This window comes from Sander lucioperca, chromosome 15, assembly GCF_008315115.2.
Source record: "Sander lucioperca isolate FBNREF2018 chromosome 15, SLUC_FBN_1.2, whole genome shotgun sequence".
Taxonomy (NCBI): domain Eukaryota; kingdom Metazoa; phylum Chordata; class Actinopteri; order Perciformes; family Percidae; genus Sander; species Sander lucioperca.
This window is the reverse complement of record NC_050187.1, coordinates 24,803,609-24,822,142: the sequence shown is the minus strand read 5'-3', so window position 1 is coordinate 24,822,142 and position 18,534 is coordinate 24,803,609. Positions and strand designations below refer to the sequence as shown.

General features: G+C 40.5%; 1 protein-coding gene across 2 annotated transcripts in view; it reads left to right on the top strand.

Moving 5' to 3' along the window:
* Window positions 1-18,534, top strand: part of grid1a (glutamate receptor, ionotropic, delta 1a) — a 289,882-nt gene that overhangs the window by 199,300 nt on the left and 72,048 nt on the right. For both annotated transcript variants that reach the window (XM_031308223.2, XM_031308230.2), the window contains exon 4: window positions 4,935-5,140. In XM_031308223.2, the coding sequence (XP_031164083.1) occupies window positions 4,935-5,140 (206 nt within the window). The remainder of the gene's footprint in view (window positions 1-4,934; window positions 5,141-18,534) is intronic.

The following is an 18,534-nucleotide window of genomic DNA, read 5'->3' as shown; positions in this document are numbered from 1 at the left end:
GCCATTTCATCCTGCTACAAAGGGTATGGAGAGAGGACGGTTTTTGCGCACCCCTTAGTAAAGCATTTTTTTGAAAGGGGTCAGACGACAGAAACCGCCGTGCGCTCTCTCACACCCTCTCAGGTTGCTGTCTCTAAAAACGGCGCTTCTCCTTGCCTTGACGTCAGCCAAGCGAGTGAGCGACTTACGTGCGCTGTCAGTTTCGCCGTCCTGTCTCTCCATTAAAGGGGACGGCAGTGCACCCACCCTACCCTAATTCCTTTCGGTCGAGGGTTTTTTCCTTCCAGGGTTTTTTCCCCCCGCCTCATAACAACGACGCGGAGGAGGTTTTCCACCGTTTGTGTCCGGTGCGTGCGTTATCACAGTACGTTTTACGCACGGCGGACATAAGGCGGACACAGCAGCTGTTTGTACACTATAGGGAACACTCCCAAGGAGCGGCCCTGTCAAAACAGCGTCTGTCTCACTGGCTGTGCGATCACCCAGGCCTATAACACGGAGGGGGCGGAGCCCCCCCAGGGCATCTGGGCACATTCTACAAGGGCACTATCGACATCAGCGGCTCTGTTCAGAGGCATGTCAGTAGCCGAAATCTGCGCAGCGGCCTCCTGGGCATCCCTATGCCCTTTTATCCGTTTCTATCCCCCCCCCCACTCTGGGTGGCTGGGAGGAACACGGGCGTCCCATAATTGTCAATCATGTACTACCCTCACCAATCATGCACGCCTGCACTCACGGCTTGGGCTTTACAGCCAGCTAGGCCAAGTCATTACCATGGCAGGCTCCGTTATCAAGATAACGGCTTATCGGATACAGTCTCCTGTCTGCATGAGAGAGAGAGAGACAGAGAAGGGAAAAAAAGTTTAGTCTATGTTCCACTTGTGGGCTCTGGGTCGCAGGTGGCATTGACTACATCAGCTTCGCCCTAACCCAATAGCGTGGCTTAGAGGGCGAAGCCTATACGAAATAGAACAATAGTTACAAATTGTAACTCCAGGTCTATGAGTATAGGCGCCCTCTAAAATTCGGGCTACCTGCTCCGGTTACATTAACTGAAGAAAAAGCTTATGTTGGGAGCAGAGCAACGGGTCCGCTCTGTTTATATACAGTATTTGCAGACGTAGTTGAGGCCCGAGCGGTACGCAAGGGCGGGAAAGAAAATCTTCACGACTGCGCATGCGTGAAGGGATAAACCCAATAGCGTGGCTTAGAGGGCTACGCCTATATTCATAGAATCTGGAGTTACAATTCGTAACTATCGTTTGTGTGTGGGACCAGTTACAGACTGAGTCAGATTGAATGATTCCACAAGTTGTAGAAACTGGCTAACTAAAGGCTTTGATGGACAACAGACATGGATATTAAAATCACCAAGGATTAAAATCTTATCCGAGTTGGGCACAATCAAGGATAGAAACTCAGAAAATTCACTGATAAAGTCCTTATTGTACTTTGGGGGTCTATACACCAGTGCACAAATCAATGGGCACGACAAATCAACCTCAAATGCTTGCATCTCAAAACTAACTGTGTGTTTATCAACTGGCAGTTGATGGCAGTTGATGGCATTTATAGCGATTTTTGAAGATTGTCGCTAAACCCCCACCTGTGCCAGTGGATCTGGGAGAACTAAAAAAGTCACAATCGCCAGGGGAGAAATCAGTGAAAGGGCTTAGATCACCAACATGCAGCCACGTTTCCGTGACAAATAAAAAGTCTAGATCACGTGATAGAAAGAAGTCATTTAAAATTAATGTTTTGTTTGAAAGTGATTGCACATTCAACAATGCAAATTTGATAGGGATTATATCCATAGCCCGTGCTGATCCTATTCAATCATTTGAACAGTCAAGGCAACAGAGATTACCATAGTTGACTCCTCGTCTTCTGCGGCCAGGGGAGTGATGATACTTAGAGAGCCTGTGGTACATAATCAGCAGATAATTTCTCCCATTTTTCCCCCATTTTTTTTGTCACTTTGGTTATGGGAAGCATTTTCTAAGCTTTGCTTTTCACCATGAGGTCCTCATTTGGTGTTAATTTCATACACACTTCAACCATTTTGATGCATGTGGCTGCAAAATCCAAGTGAAAATCAGTTTAAACTGATTTTAGGTTTTACAAATCTTGTTTTTTTTTGTGTGAGAAAAAATGAACCTGACTCCACTGTTAGTATTAAGTGTAGATATGAGATGATATTGCAAATGTCTTACACTGAACTCCTGTGTTTGGCAGGTGCTTTTTTGTGTTTTGCCACAAAAACCAGGAATGTATGGATATGATGTTCAGACCTCATATCCATTACATAAGCTATCATTTATCATTTTATTCAGATAGTTACAGTAATATAATCATACTTGCCTAAAAATACTATGTTAACTGTGTTATAGCGTAACGAGCTGCAGTCAGTAAAAAGAGGGTGCATTCAAACCGAAGCAGTTGCTCTCTCTGGCAATGCACAACACACTCAGCACCTGATCCATTTCAGATTTGCAAAAAAAATCAATATTGCACATAATTAAACAATGTTATTGTTGCAAGAAAAAAACTGATTGCTTCAACAGACTCATCTCAATTTTGAGTAAACAGGCTGGTACCGTAGTCATTTCTCAGGCTTTTCCGCTTGGATTGCAACGCAGCTTGACAGCTCAGTCAAAACCTCTGAGCCCTTTCATCATGATATGCTCAATTCTGAAATGCTCCAATCCAAGAGAGAGTCCCTCTTTAGTTACGACTCGAGTAAGATGGAGCTGAAAAGGATGTTAGAGCATCTTCATGGGGTATTTCTCAGTCTCCCTCAAACTATCTTTTCCTGACGTTTTTAAAACAGATACTGTTAAAGCAAAAGATAGGTAAGGGATAGAGAGATATCAAAAGTTCTAAGTAAGTTGCCCCGTTGAGCGAGAGAGCACGATGCTGATACATGAGGGGCAGAGAAGGTTTAAGTTTTGATATCTAAAACTTTCAGAAGCAGATTTGTGTTCAGAAATAACGCTCTGGTAAACATGTCCAGAAATCAGACCTTTAATTCCACGTTAATCCTCTTTTCTGCAGCCCTGTCCATGGCTGACACGGTTGCCCCGTGGAAAAGCCTGCTACGGGTTTGGATCGCTGGCTTTGAAGTCCGATGTTTCTATCGGGTTCCTAGAGTAGTTATCACATGGTGGCTTTCCCTTGTTTGTTGTTATAGTATGTTTCTTCTATGATGTTTTTCAGCCAACTGCAACATTACACTATGTTACTACTAAATATAGTTTTTGTCTTTTTTGATCAGTTTTCTAGATCCAATTTGAATTGCATTGTTCTTCAAGGAATTACTGTAGTAAGCCTCTACTAGGTAGATTCATGTTGTTGTTGTTGTTGTTGTATTTATTTGTGTGGTTATTAAGTCATCACAAATGTATAGAAGGTCCCTTTTATACCTTCTGGGTTTCGTTTAACAGAGATGGTTCACACTGAACATAATAAATATGAAATCTTTAGTCTATAGTCAGTATCACCATATGTGATTGCAGCTGATATGTGATTGCAGCTGAAGATTGTATATAGAAAATATTGTAGTCAAAATGAATTGCAATAGTACAGTCGTGGCAAAGGATCGAAGGTTGAGCTTTTGCCCATTATATTCTGTGTGTGTGTGTGTGTGTGTGTGTGTGTGTGTGTGTGTGTGTGTGTGTGTGTGTGTGTGTGTGTGTGTGTGTGTGTGTGTGTGTGTGTGTGTGTGTGTGTGTGTGTGTGTGTGTGTGTGTGTGTGTGTGTGTGTTAGTTTTCAAAGAGTGCTGCAGTAAAAGTCTGGCCACGCTTCAAAAATGATAAATGATTTAATTTCATGTTTTGTTCGGCACTTTGAACATTTTTATTCTGTATCTTTGTTTCCCCAAAAACTAAATTGCAATATAACAATGGCAGGAAAAATCGAACATTGCATCTAATCCTTTATGATTTGCTTCATATGGTACTTAGTCATGTCGCTGTCTCACTTTCCCCCGAGGTATAGACTGAGAAAGGGGGGCGATGTACCAATATGTTGCTTCACTGCTCAGACCAGGTCAAAGGCTTTCTTATTAGCCTAATTTCTAGTTTTTGCCCTGAGCATCTAAAAATGATGTGCCATATCACCTCAAATAACGACCACACACCCCTACAGTATGATATTGTAGGTTTGTGTGTGTGTGTGTGTGTGTGTGTGTGTGTGTGTGTGTGTTGCGTGTTTATGCAGCTATATGTATGTTTGAGCCAGTTTGCTTTTCTATCCCTCTGTGAGCAATACTAAAGCACTAGGGCACGCGACTCATCAAACCTCCAGAGACGCAACAGGGGAAAACCCATCCCCCCCCCCCCACACACACACACACACACACACACACACACACATACACACACACATATTGTGGATGCAGAAAGAGGTCTGGCCCTAGCGATTTGGCCTAACCTCTCTTTAACAATGCGGCATGACTTGGCACATGCTGGGCTGCTGCTCCTCCTGTGACTGCTGGGATTGCTGTGCTTATTGTGAGTCCTCTGCTGCACATCACCTTTGATTTGAGTGTGCATCACAGGCTTCTTTTAAGTGGTTTCCTGTATAGTGAACACATACACACACACACACACACACACACACACACACACACACACACACACACACTTAGATCTCTGGGGACAGAAACACCTGCCTGCAGTTTCATATCCTGTAAACCCCACCAAACAGAAAGACAGGAGTGCTTGTTGTGTTTTGTCACACTTTAGATCAGAACGAAACCTGCCTTGAAGCCCCTGGAACGAAGCCTGAAAATATATAGTGCATGTGCAGGTGCTCCAGGAATAAAGTATTGTATACCATAGCACCTGCCTAAAGTGTTATTATTTTTCTTCCTCTGTCTGTCTGTGTCTTATCTCCCCCCATCACTCATTCTGTGTCATTCTTTCACCTTCAGATATTCGGGGTTTGCAAACCTTTATGGACCAGGCGTCTCGGCTGGGTCTGGATGTGTCCTTGCAGAGGGTGGACCGCAACGTCAGCCGAGTCTTTACTGACCTCTTTAACACGATGCGCACTGAGGAGCTCAACCGGTACCGGGACACCCTGCGACGGGCTGTGTTGCTCATGAGCCCTCGCGGTGCACAGGTGTTCATCCACCAGGTAGGCTGCATTGCTGAGACTTTTCTTAATCAAGGGATCAGCAACACACTCAGAGAGACAGTGAAAGCAGAAAACAGAAAACATGTATTCCCTAAAGATGATGACCCATGAATCAAAACAAATTTGCCTGGCACCCCTAATCTGACATCTGATCAAACATTTCATTGCCTCAACTGTTGTGAATGAAACATATGACCAACTATTTGAGTTATAGGAGATTAATTACCTATTTTTTGTTGGAAATGTGTCACTGATACCACACTAGTGACCCTTCCCTTGTTAAAACTGATGAAACAAGATGCAACTGCCTATCTCAACCGTGTGTATTTCTGACCCAAGACAGATGGCAGAAATCAGATTAAGTTTGTTTTGCCTTCAATGTGTTTGCCAGAAGAAAAACACAGGTGCCAATATGCTGCATCATGTGTTACAAATATAACTCTGAACAGTAGAAAGAGTATTTCTACAGTAAAACGTTTATTCCGGCTTCACTGCATTGCCAGTGAACAGAGTTTTGTTTACTGTACAGATCAGCAGCGCTATATATAACCCCAGGCAAAGTTTAAACAAAGTCAACTGTGTGTAGCCACAGACGATTTGCATCTTTCTTAGCTCATACTATCCTAACATGGAAGCTAAGTTCTCCTCTATTTACTCCTTCCACATCATGTTTGCTAATTATAGAAGTTGGAATCCGGGGAACGCATCCAACTCCAACTGTAGCGCACATCTTTTTCCTCTTTCATCTCACCTTGCTAAGTTCAAAGGACATTCCTTAATCAGCTGTCCTTTCCTCAAAAGTTCATACAAAATTAACTGCTGTGTCTATGACTGACCTAAATTTCAGTAAACTAAAAATAATTAGGTTAGATGTTATGATTACAAAGAACATGTTGCTATACTGTATGTTCTCCTCATTAAGAGCAGACAGAAGTGGGAGTTTTCCTTTAATCATCTGTAGGGTTTTTACTCATTATAAACACTCAGTCAAACCATGTTGAATCATGTTGCACTGTAGTGCTTTGGCATGATTACGGACTTGCGTGGCATTTAGCAGTGTTGGAGACACAACTAGTGCAACATTAAAACCATTTGAGTGGCTTGTTCTGCCCAGCAAACATGTCACAGTCTTACACTTAATCTTCTGCCCATCTGGCAAGGACAGTGAGACACTGATAAAACATTGAAGATTTTCAATCTCAAATGAAAAATATGGGCCTCAAATATAGGGCAGTCGACAGGGTTTTTTAAAATATGGCTGTGAATAAAATGTACACCCCCCTATTTAAATGTAAGCTCTTGACTATGTCTTGTCTATGCAATATCTACTCTTTTTATTAACTGTTTGCATTTTTGTTAACCAGAAGGCAAATTCATGGCCTCAGAAATCCATTTAAGATACTTGGTTAGCTTTTTTTGCATCATTTACAGTAAGCAACATATTTACTACTCAACTCCTGTCAAAGCAAAATGTCATTTAAATAGGTCAAGACTACAGAGTCAGCAGACCAAGGAGGTTGACTTTAGAATTAACAGTGCAAAGCAAAAGTGAGATCCACATATGCAGATAATTAAAAGATTGTGCATCCTATGATATAAAGTATGTTAATTGTCCATTTAGAGATAATAGACATTCTTATTTTAGCCTATATTTTGCATATTCTTCAAACCGTCTTGCTTTTATACTACTGCTTAAAAATAATGCAATGTTATGTATCAAGCCCAATAATTTTTTTGGTTTATTTTCATTTAATTTTCTTGTTCCAGGACACTGAGAAGGTATTTTCTCCTGGTGGATAACCTTTTTACACTTCCTTTAATGTCACTTGCTATGAAAGAGAGACTTAACCTAAGCTCTGAGTTATGATATGTAACTATAAGTATACTTATCCATCTTAGTGAAGATGAGTTAGTGCTAACAGTGTATATAAAAGGAACTAAAAAGTCATGATGATGTATTAAAATGCTTTACAAAAGGATATTAAATTTATTTCCAGAATTTGGCTTTTTATTGTATTTAACGATCACTGGAAGATAGCGAATCCTTCTGAGACACGTGACAGTACCGAGCTGTATGTACTGTATTCCTGTCCATAACGCATTTTCTTGAAGCCTCAGAAACACATGACATACATATACAGTATACATGTGATCGTCTGCGCTAACTCCTTTAATCTTTCTAAATATTGTCAGCAAATACAGTAGAAAAAAGCCTCAACTAATACAATACATTGGAATACAAGTGAGTAAACCTCACTCGTATTCCAATTAGCATCTTGTAAATGCTTCACTATATAAAAGTCAACCACTTGTAGACAAATAAATCAGTGCACAGGTTGTGAATACACATGGCATACTGCTTTGTTCTTTTTCTGTACTCCAATTAATTCTGTTTGATTACACTGAACATACCCAGAGACACACACAAACGGCGGTGGACATCTTTTCTTTATTTTTTAATCTTACCAAGTATATTCTTTATCATTCCTTATACCAGTGGTTCCTAACCTGGGGTCCGGGGACCCCTAAGGGGGGCGGCAAAGATCACAGGGGGGGCGCGAGTCTTTATCTGGTTTGAGGTTGAGGTAAAAAAAAAAAATATTTGCACATGTTAAAGAAATTATGATAATACACTAGAATATATAATGTATACAAAAGTCTGTATAAAAACTATATATTTTTGTTCTCGCTTAAACTTGTAGGCAGGCTACTTAGTAGGTCAAACCTCCGGGACCTCTTAACCTGGGACCCTTGCTGTCATCAGGTCAGCTGCTAGCTGCTATCATCCTCGTTTGTCCTGCCGCCACGGCATCACTATTTTATGAACGAAACATAGTGGAGAAACGTGAAAGTGGTGATAACTCCTCTGTATCAAAAAGAAAGTAAGGGAAATTTACCTCAACTTCGGTTTCGGAGGGGGGGCTCAGCTTTTCTTATGAGGCATCTTGGGGACTAAGAAAGAAGCACACCTTCACGTTCAGCACAACTCCCAAATCCCCCTGTGAATATGTTAATATATTAGAAGTGGTGGAGATTTATAATTCATCAAAGCTTCATTAATACCTTGGTATCTGTTGTCACAGAGCGTATCCACTCCCCACCAGAGATACTGGGGGAGAAAATATAAACATGCTAATATCTGAATAGAGAATAATGATGATGCCTTGGAGGGTTAAGTACTCCTGAAGTGTTTCAGCACAAGACAAGAAAAGTAAAGTTGCCATGGTGAGAAGTTGACAGAATGCTGGATCAAAAATTCATCACAGGCGACAAATCAGTTCTGTTTTTAATGTAAATGTTGGTAATTAGTAGGATTAATGGTATTAGTGGTCCTGACGATTTGCGCAAGGCGTGACAAAATAACAATAATAATAATAATAAATGTGAAGTTGATCAGCTGTTGTAGGGCAGCTGTGCTGTTTAACACAGAGACCCGGTTTTACCCGGTATTTTAATATGTATTATTATTATAATAATAATACATTTTATTTATATAGCGCTTTTCATGGTACTCAAAGACACTTTACCGTAAAAACCAGCACATATATCACATTAAAAACAGAGGAGCAACAAAACCAAAACATAAAACAAGCATATTAGAAGCAATTAAAAACTCTTTGTGTGGATTTCGGGCCGATGAGCATCAAGTCAGATTTATTGTAGTTGAGTTGGAGGAAGTTGGTTTGCATCCAGGTTTGAATGTCGGTGAGGCAGTTGGTCAGGGAGGAGGATATAGCTGTGGTGATGGATTTGGTAGAGATGTAGATCTGGACATCATTGGAGTAGCAGTGGAAGTGAAGACCATGTTTGCGTATGATATTTCCGAGTAGCAGGATGTAAAGGATGAAAAGGAGAGGACCAAGCACCGAACCTTGGGGGACGCTTTGTGACAGAGGAGCAATGGAGGAGGTGCAGTTATTGATGTGTATGATCTGTTGTCTGTTGGTGAGATAGGAACGGAGCCAGGAGAGTGCGGTGCCACTGATGTTGCAGTAGGTTTCCAGTCGGGACAGGAGGATGGAGGTCATTGGTGACTTTGAGGAGGGCTGTTTCAGTGCTGTGTTGTGAGCGGAATCCAGATTGAAATGGTTCATACAGGTTATTGGAGGAGAGGTAGGTTTTAATTTGGGCAGCGACAACACGTTCCAGGATTTTTGATAGGAAGGGGAGGTTGGAAATGGGACGGAAGTTGGACATGGTGTCCGGGTTTAGACCAGGTTTCTTGAGGATGGGGGTGACTGAGGCAAGCTTGAGTGTTGTGGGGACTGATCTGGAACTGAGAGAGGAATTGATGATTTTAGTGATGATGGATGGTAGACAGGTCTTAATGAAAGCTGATGGGATGGGATCAACGCTGCAGGTGGAGCTGTTCATACCTGTGGTGAAATGTGAAAGCTCCACAGGGGACAGCAGAGAGAAATGAGAGAGTGACTGAGAAGGTGGAGGGGGGGAGGCAGGTGTGGTGGTTGAAGGAGCAGGGGAGGTGGTCAAGTTGTTGTAAATGTTGTGAAAATGGAGAGAAAAGAGTTGCATTTGTCCACTGTAAAGGTTGTAGAAATGTTGTCAGGGGGGTTAAGAAGTTTGTTTATTGTAGAGAAGAGAGTCTTGGGGTTGTTGGTGCCGGAGTGTATGAGCTGTGAGTGGCAGTAGGACCGGGCAGTGTTTAGGGCATTTTTGTATTGGTGAAGGTAGTCTGTATATGCATGGAGGTGAACTGTTAAACCGGTTTTATTGTAGAGTCTTTCCAGCTGACGTTTGTGGGACTTAATTTGGTGAAGTTCAGGAGTGTACCAGGGGGCTGAGTGTGTGAAAGAGACAGTTTTAGTAATGATGGGAGCCAGTAGGTCGAGACAGGAGGACAGAGTGTTGTTGTAGTAGGCCACAAGGTGGGTTGGATCATCAGACGCTGAGGGGGGAGGCAGATATTGAATTGGAGAGAGAAGCTGAGAGAGCAGATGAATTTATGGATTTGAGTTTCCTGAATGAGAGTGTGGTGGGGAAGTTAACATGTTGTGAGAAGTTGAAGCAGTTTAACAGTTCCAGAAATTCAGTGGCAGTTGATGTTGTAAATGTGGAAGTTAAAATCTCCAAGGATGAGGACAGAGGGTGATATAGCACAGAGCTGGGTCAGGAAATGCGAAAGATCTGAGAGAAAGGTGGGGTTTGGCTTGGGGGGGGGCGGTAGATAACGGAAGTGACGAGAGGACTGGGACCAGAGAGTTTGAAGGTGAGATGTTTAAAAGACAGGGCGACTGCGATGGAGATGGTGGTTATTTTAATGTCCTTTCTGTGAACAGTGGCAACACCACCTCCCCGTCCCTCAGTGCATGGTATGTCTGTGTGGGTGAATCCTGTTGGTGTGATCTGGTTGAGTGAGAAGTAGTCCAGGGGTTTGTGCCAGGTTTCAATGATGCAGAGGAAGTCCAGTTTGTTGTCAGTGATGAATTCATTCAGGATGAGAGTTTTATTGCTTAGCGATCGAGTGTTGAGCAAGGCTATTTTCAGATGACGTTGTTATGGTATTAGTTGGGATGACTGGGGAAGGGGACAGAGCAAAGAGATGCAAAATGACCACAAAGAGGTGCAAAACACAAAGAGATGCACATCTGCTGCAAAGACATGCAAATTAATCTAAAAGAGATGCAAAAATACTACAGAGAGATGCAAAACAACAACATGGAGACACAAAACATCTACAAAGAGAAGCAAAACAACTACAATGAGACGCAAAACGACAACAAAGATGCAAAATGACCACTAATAGATGCAAAACAACTATAAAGAGAGATATAATTAACACAAACGGATGCAAAATGACCACAACGAGACACAAAAGGACCACAAAAAGACACAAAATACTCCAAAGAGACAAAAAATGACTTCAAGTGACATGGCCGTGTCTCTTACCGTCTGGGTATCTTGTTCCTATGTAGCGGGGTGGGTCGTCTGTCTGTGCCCAAGGGCCCATTTTCTCATAATGTGTCCATGCCTACTTATCCCTCTACAAGGTCAAGTGGGGGTGAGGGGAAAATGTCCCAATATGCATTGGGCAGATGAAAGAGAGGCACCCTTGTCAGGCAGACAGTTCATAAAAGAACTAATATTGCCAATTATATTCATACATTTATATTCTTTAATTTCAAGTTCACCTGACTAACATTAATCATTATCAAAAGTCATCCTAAATCACATATTGTATTCTGTTCTATTCTACTATGATAATGCTCTACTTCCCTTACTAACATATTCTGCCACAAGCCAGTTGTCACTTCTCCAGTCTACTCTCAGGCCACCGTCATTTCTTATACTTTGAACAAGATGTATATGTCATTGACAGTGTTTGTGGTTTCATACTGAAATTCTGGCCTCTTGTTTCTCCCGTCCAGACAGTTGCCGTGTCGTCTCTCTTTCACTTTGGCCATAAGATGATGTAGCGTCTTCTGTCAGCTTCAGTGCCGCCTCGTTCCTGACACCCAACTACTCTCTGTTCCCTTCATGAGAGGAGAACGTCACATGAGTCATGTGAGCCTTTTAGAGGGCCATAAAGTGGAATTTTAAGCTTTCAACTGTCCTTTCCCATTTATTTTCCTTTCCCTGTCCTTGGGTTGTATTCGTGAGCATTTGCTAAATCACTTACAAAAAGAACGATGCACATTTAGGTACAAAAACTTGACACATTTTATGAGGTACCAAAGTCACTCTCCAATTAATTGTCAACGGTGCAGCTCCAAGCTATATATCTTGAAGACACCCAAATTAGATTTTTGGCTCTCTGGGTTCTGACTTTGGAAGATAGTCATTCATTTTCACCAACATTGATTAAAATGCTTTAAGCAATTGAAATACCTGTACTGAATCTAAATTGTGAAAATGAGTAGTATGCCTTAATAGTAAGACTAATACATTGAACATTTAGAGTGTATTATTATTATTATTATTATTATTATTATTATTATTATTATTATTATTATTAATATGAGGAAGTGTGCAAGCAAGCTTTTCCAGGTTACAGTTATGCATTCGGTCTCATAGGCCTGTGAGTTTTGGTCTGTATCAGCTTTTGTAATGTATCACAAGTTGAATGTTTCCTTATTTTTTTAAATTCTTTTGCATTTCTTCTCTCTATACTTGTGGGACAGTATAGCCTCCTAAAGGTGTTGATGTGAGAGGAAACAGAATGGGTGGTGTCAGTTGGCATGCCAGCTCTGCAGGCCAGTTGATGGATGGAGCAGAGGCTGGGTGAGGGTTGCCTCCTGTGCGGCGGCTACACCAAGCTACGAGAGTGACAAGTGCTGCTGTCTGCTGCCAGGTAACGTGAGAGGGAGAAAGAGATGCTGCACAGGGTGGCAGGAGGGTAAAGAGAGGGAGACAGGAAGAGCACAAATCCTATGGGATACAAAGGCAGGGAGAGAAATAAAGGACGGGAGGAGATGGAAAGGTCAGAGAACGGAAAGGGATTTCGGAGCTCCTCCAACATAAAGCACTTCTGTGTGAAACAGTAATGGGTGATATCTAATGGAAGAGATGGCAGTGAAGAGAGACAACAGAGAGGAGCGCTGAGAGACTGGAACTGAGCATGGTATCTGACAGACGGTATATATTTAAGAAGGAAGGATTTTAAAACCAGTGGAAAAAGATGGCTTTTGTGCAAAGAGCTACTTAAAGAATGGGTTTAGACAGCTAAAAGCCTTTTAATCTGTACGCTGTGAATTGAAGTGTGACTGCAACCACATGTGGAAAAAGTTCATTATACATTTCTGTAACTGTAATAGTTCAAATGAATTCATCTGGAAGGAGGTATGGTTTGTTTTAAAAAAAAAAAAAAAAAAAAAAAAAAAAAATAATTGACTGTACTCGAGAACTCACTGTAGATCATCTGATGACATTTTAAAATACTGACATATTGCACAGAAAAATAAATAAAAATATTATTTTTTTTCTAATTAATACTCATTATTATTATTATTATTATTATTATAAGCATTTTTTAGTCATTATTTTGACCATTTTTTTTATTTAAATCATGGACTCTGACACTTGCAAGCCTGTCTTATTGCAGTATGCCCTGCTTATCTTTAAGTTATGTCTATGCAGGAATGAAACATTGTCAGAACTGGTGACTCAGCTGTGGCACATAGGGGATAAATTGCATTATACACTCCCTGTTTATGAAAGTAAATATTATTATTATTATTATTCAACTTTGTCATATCCTGAATTTGGCACTATAAAAAAGGACTTGTTTTCTTCTGTATATTTTATTTTACATCCTGAATAAAAGTCCCCAGTTGTGTTAGCAGGGCTTCATGTGAACTGCCAAAGGATTCAAGACATAGATGACCGTCACCTGCTAGACTGGTAGTAGTGGATTAGTGGTGCCTTCTTCTAAATTGTAGGTGTTCTTGAGTATTTTCCTTTTTCCTTAATCTGCCACTTTATCAACCATATCTGCCAACTAAAACATCTTGTTCAATATCCAAGTATTTATTTCGAAGGGGAGGAAATATAAATGCCATCACTAAGCAACTATACCGGAGCTGTTTGTGTACTCTTACAAAGCATTTAGCAGAACTGTGGCATACAACCTATTTGTATTAGCTTATTCTGTTCCAAAATAACCTTAGAGAGTTCAACAAATCTGGCTTGATGATTACAATTATTTATTTCAGCAAATATTTCCTTTCATCTTTCTGTTTTGCCCACTCACTTTTTAAATGTCATCCTGTGTGACAAAAAAAGTCAGCCAACAGCAAAACTGTGACTTTGCTTCAGTGGTTAGAGTACCTAAGTACATTTGCACAAGTACTGCACTTAGGTACTTAGTTTTGAAGTACTTTTATTTTACCTGAGTATTTCAATGTTGTGCTACTTTATACCTCACTACATTTCAAGAACAAGAAATGTATTTTATAAAATAATACAGTGCTGTAGATTAAACTATCCAACAATATATAAAGTAGTTAAAATGTTAACAGCTCCACCAGCTGTAATAAAATGCTGATTATGTGTTAAAGCATCAGTAATAATATTCCAATAATATACCATATATTATAACATTGAAAGGGACAATTCTGCCAAACAAATACTTTCACTTTAATACTTTAAGTACATTTTGCTCTTAGTACTTTTACTTTAATACTTTTACTTTTTTACAGAGCGGTAGGGCTACTTTGACCATGGTTAAAGATATAAGTACTTCATCCACCACTGCTTTACACTACCTGCTACCACTAGTAAAAACACAGAAGCGCTTTCAGAACATACCGGCACCTATCTGTAAACAAATTTGACTGCGTGGCAGACGAGGTTGTGGTGTGGGAAACAGATTCACTTGTCAAGACTTGACTGTGAGATGAAGTAAACACATTTGCCCTCGCTTGTAATTTTGTTTTGATCCCAAGGACTCTTCCATCCTATTGTCACAAACGCTTGTGGCCGGTGATTTAAAAGCGGTCTGAGTTGACATGCTATTATGGGGTGCTCTGGAAAAAGACATTGATGATGGCTTGGCTTGCTTTGGGAATTCAGTGCTGTTGACATGACAGCTTGTGGAGGCGCAACACACGTATTCAAGCACATGTAAAAGTCTCAGACACTCTTTTGAACATGATAGCCATAGATATAGAGTGCCACAGGTTGAAAACACTATGGAAAAAAATTGTTTTTTTTAAGATTGCGTCCACTTTAATATTAGGTGAAGAGTGCATATACCATTTTTCTAAATGTTTCAAAAATAAGCCGCAAAAGGTCAGTTTCTATCTGCCATGTTTTTAATTCAAATGTTTCTCTTGTCTGCAGCACTTAAGTTATCAAACTGTGAAAAGGTCTAAAACATTTTCCCACCTACAGCACCTTTCAGCAGTAAGCGCAAATATCCCATGTGTCTGGACTGTCTTCATATCCTGTGCCCAACTACCATTTTTAAATCATTGCTCCAGCTTTTGATAGCATTTCTTAGATTTACGAATGAAGCACAACTTGCTAAGATGTGATCTAAAAAAACAATCACAATCGTTCATTTTTGTAGTTGTACTAATTCTGTTTTGTTTTTCTAACATTTCTTTTTTAAAATATCCCTGCATGCAGCACAGTTGTATCTTGGCACCTGGACTTCCCCTCTCAGACGGAATAAAGCTGGCCATGACCTGGAAGTGTTTATCCCAGCATGACTCATTAACCTGACACAGAGAGCACGGTGTTGGTGCAGGGGAGCGTAGTGCTGGCACAAACATCCTTTGCATTCATGAACACACACAGAAGGATGCCCAAACATGTGCACACCTTCACTGTGTCACCCCACATTCCTTCCCCAGATCCATCACTGCCAGTTCTGTCTACACCCCCTCCTTTAGTGCTAATGAGTTAGGCCGGGTGTAATTACAAAGCTCCAAAAGTACTTCTTAGCCTGATTTTTTTAAACGCCATAAAAAACACACTTGCCGCCACCCAGAAGGTTCGTTCAGACTCGCCCAGAATAGGAATGAAGGCTAGTGTGTGATACAGGTTGAGTGGCATCATTTGGAATGGGACGCTGGGAGAGTTTATAGAGGTGACAAACAAAGCAACACATTAGGGATGGCCAGTACCTAGCAAGGGGAGTGCAAAGTTTTGAATAGACGACACCGTGTGAGAGACTATACAGTATCAAGATTATCTGTACTGTATAAACAGACAATGGGTGCAGTCTGGGAATTTAATTATGTTTATTGTTTACTGATTGCATTTTTCTTTAGACAAAAATCCACTTTAGTTGATTGGAGATTGCATATTTTAGATTTAATTATGCTACAGTTTCAATATGATACTTGCCATAAAATGGGACATTTCTTTAAAAAAAACTGTATTTGTGCACTTATTTATGAATTACAATATTATTATACAGTTCTCACACAATGGAATTTGCATGTAATTGTTATTCTGCATATTTGTTTATATATATATTTAATTCCTAAGCTGCAATATGTTTTATTTGTCAAAAGGCTAACCAAGGACAGTGAATAAAGTTTAGCTTCAGCCAGTAACTCTAAATGCAATGCAGTGTCAAATTCCACTGCCCATGTTAAAGCTGCACTTCCTTTTGTCTATTGTTTTAGTACCCCAAAATACCCCCACATTTCCAGATTTTTTTTTACATAAAAGCTCAATATTTTCTCTATATGGTGCCTAGTGTTATTACCATGGCATGCCTCTTTTAATAAAAACAATTGTATCTTTATACACCATCAACCTGTAGGTTGAGCTTGAAGTTGGCACAGATCAACTAAAGTGAATTAATCTATGTCAAAAAGACATAAAAGAAATCATGTTCAAACTAGTCCACCAGTATATGGTGGGGCACTGGTTACTGGGATGGAGTCATCAGAGTGCTGTATCCTCAATGATCATTTGTTGATGGCCAGAGGTGAAGAGGTGTGTGGAGTTTATCTCGCTTAGCGTGCTCTGGTGTTGCTCCCTCCTGGCTTAACTCTCCCACCTCTGGACCCCTGTCCCCCTCTGACCTCACTGCAGCTCCTCTATTCCATTTTACTTCCAATAACAGCGTGACAAATTGAGCCTGCCAGAAAACGATCTATCATTGTCCTACATATCATCCTCCTCTGCCCTCTGTTACCTCCTCTTCTCTATCTCTTTGTATTGCTTTACCCTTCCTGTTACAGGACATTCCCTCTTTTCTTTGTGTTTTTCCCATCTTAATGATTTCATGTTTTTCTGTACATGGGCACTTTATTTCTCCCCCTCCCCATAACCAAACATAACAAATCATCTCCTATTTGTCTCCTCTCTTAATGCACTGCACTTGTCTATGTCTCCATTTCTTTTTCTCTGTTCATTGTCTCCTTATCCTCTCTGCAAACTTGTTTTGTTGTGTGATATTCTCTCTCTATTTGTTCTGTCATCCCTCTGTTTGCGTTACAGATGGATACATTATGGTATAGCTTCATACACTCCTAAGTTGTCTTTATTCCCCTGCAGTCATTTAGGAACTTGGAGACACTATAATGTGTACAGTACAAACACAAATAGACCCAAATATAAGTAGCAGATGTGTTGCTAGTGTGCCATTTTGTAGTCCTTGTGTACTTTAACAAACACTTTTCAATACCATCCCTGGCTTGAAGCAAAACAATTTAGTTGGTGTGACTAAATTCAGCCACTCCATTTTTCTACATGATAAGCCAAGTGTTATTGGAGCATGGAGTAACTGTAGTGCACACAGAGAAAACATTAATTGCTTTGCATGATGAATGAACAGTACAATTTGACGGGTAAATTATACATGGCTCGCTCTCTGTCCATGATCAATTAATAGTCCGTCCTGGGAGCTGGTGAGAAACTTAGCAACATTCTGTGTCCTAAGTTTCAAATATTCTGAATGTCTTTGCATATGCATACAATATGTTGCCTCCAACAGCACATCACTTTGTAACAAAGTAGTTTACTCCAACACAATCTAAATAAAACCACGTATTAAGGTACATATTTCATGGGAGGGCGGAATAATCAAGAGAAATGGGTATATATCCAAACTCTGGTATTAAAATTGAAATCGGGGCAGTTGGCAAGCTCTTTACTAGATGGATTGTCATTACTTACGCAAGTATAAATCATCTAATAAAGTTAAAGTTTTTCATAAATAATTTGTAGTAGTAAGTAATGCTGGAGAATTAAAACTGTGTTGTATTTCAGGTGATTTCAGGGCTTATACCTTCACATTAATCAATGTCTGGAGGACATGTGGTAAACGGCCTTTACCTGGGGTGGCAGTAGCTCAGTCCATAGGGAGTTGGGGTGGGGACCGGAGGGTCGCTGGTTCAAGTCCCCGTACAGACTGAAGCATGGAGTGTGGATTGGTAGCTGTTCACCTCCTGGGCACTGCCAGGTGCTCTTGAGCAAGGTGCCAAACCCTGAAGCTGATGGCTTCCTACCCTCTGTGATTGCTCTAACCTTGTCCTTTATGCTTCTACTCAGTAAGAAAAGGAAATGTTTAATACAGCCGCCTGTATAGAACAAAACCCCTTCTCAGTTTATGTATTTCAGTGGCAGCACCTTAAACAAAGTGTTGTCTTGACAGAGGGTGATAAACTCTTGATTGATGTTCGTGATTATGAGTCATGCTTAGCATTATTGAAACAGTAAACCTCTTGGGCAATTTTTATTTCTTCAGGAGGGAAACTGGTTAATCTCGTAAAAGGCTCCCGGTGAAGTCGATCTCATTTATCTGCTGACCTCTAGAGTTGTACATAAGTGTCAGAAGTCCTTTAAATAGTGTTTAGTGTTGCTCTCTCAGAGCCTGTTGTTCTCTTTTTGTTTCTGTAAAACAGTAGGATTGGAGCACACACAAAAAAAAGCTGGTTAAAATGTGTTAAGTGCACACTTTGTGTTTAATTTGTTAA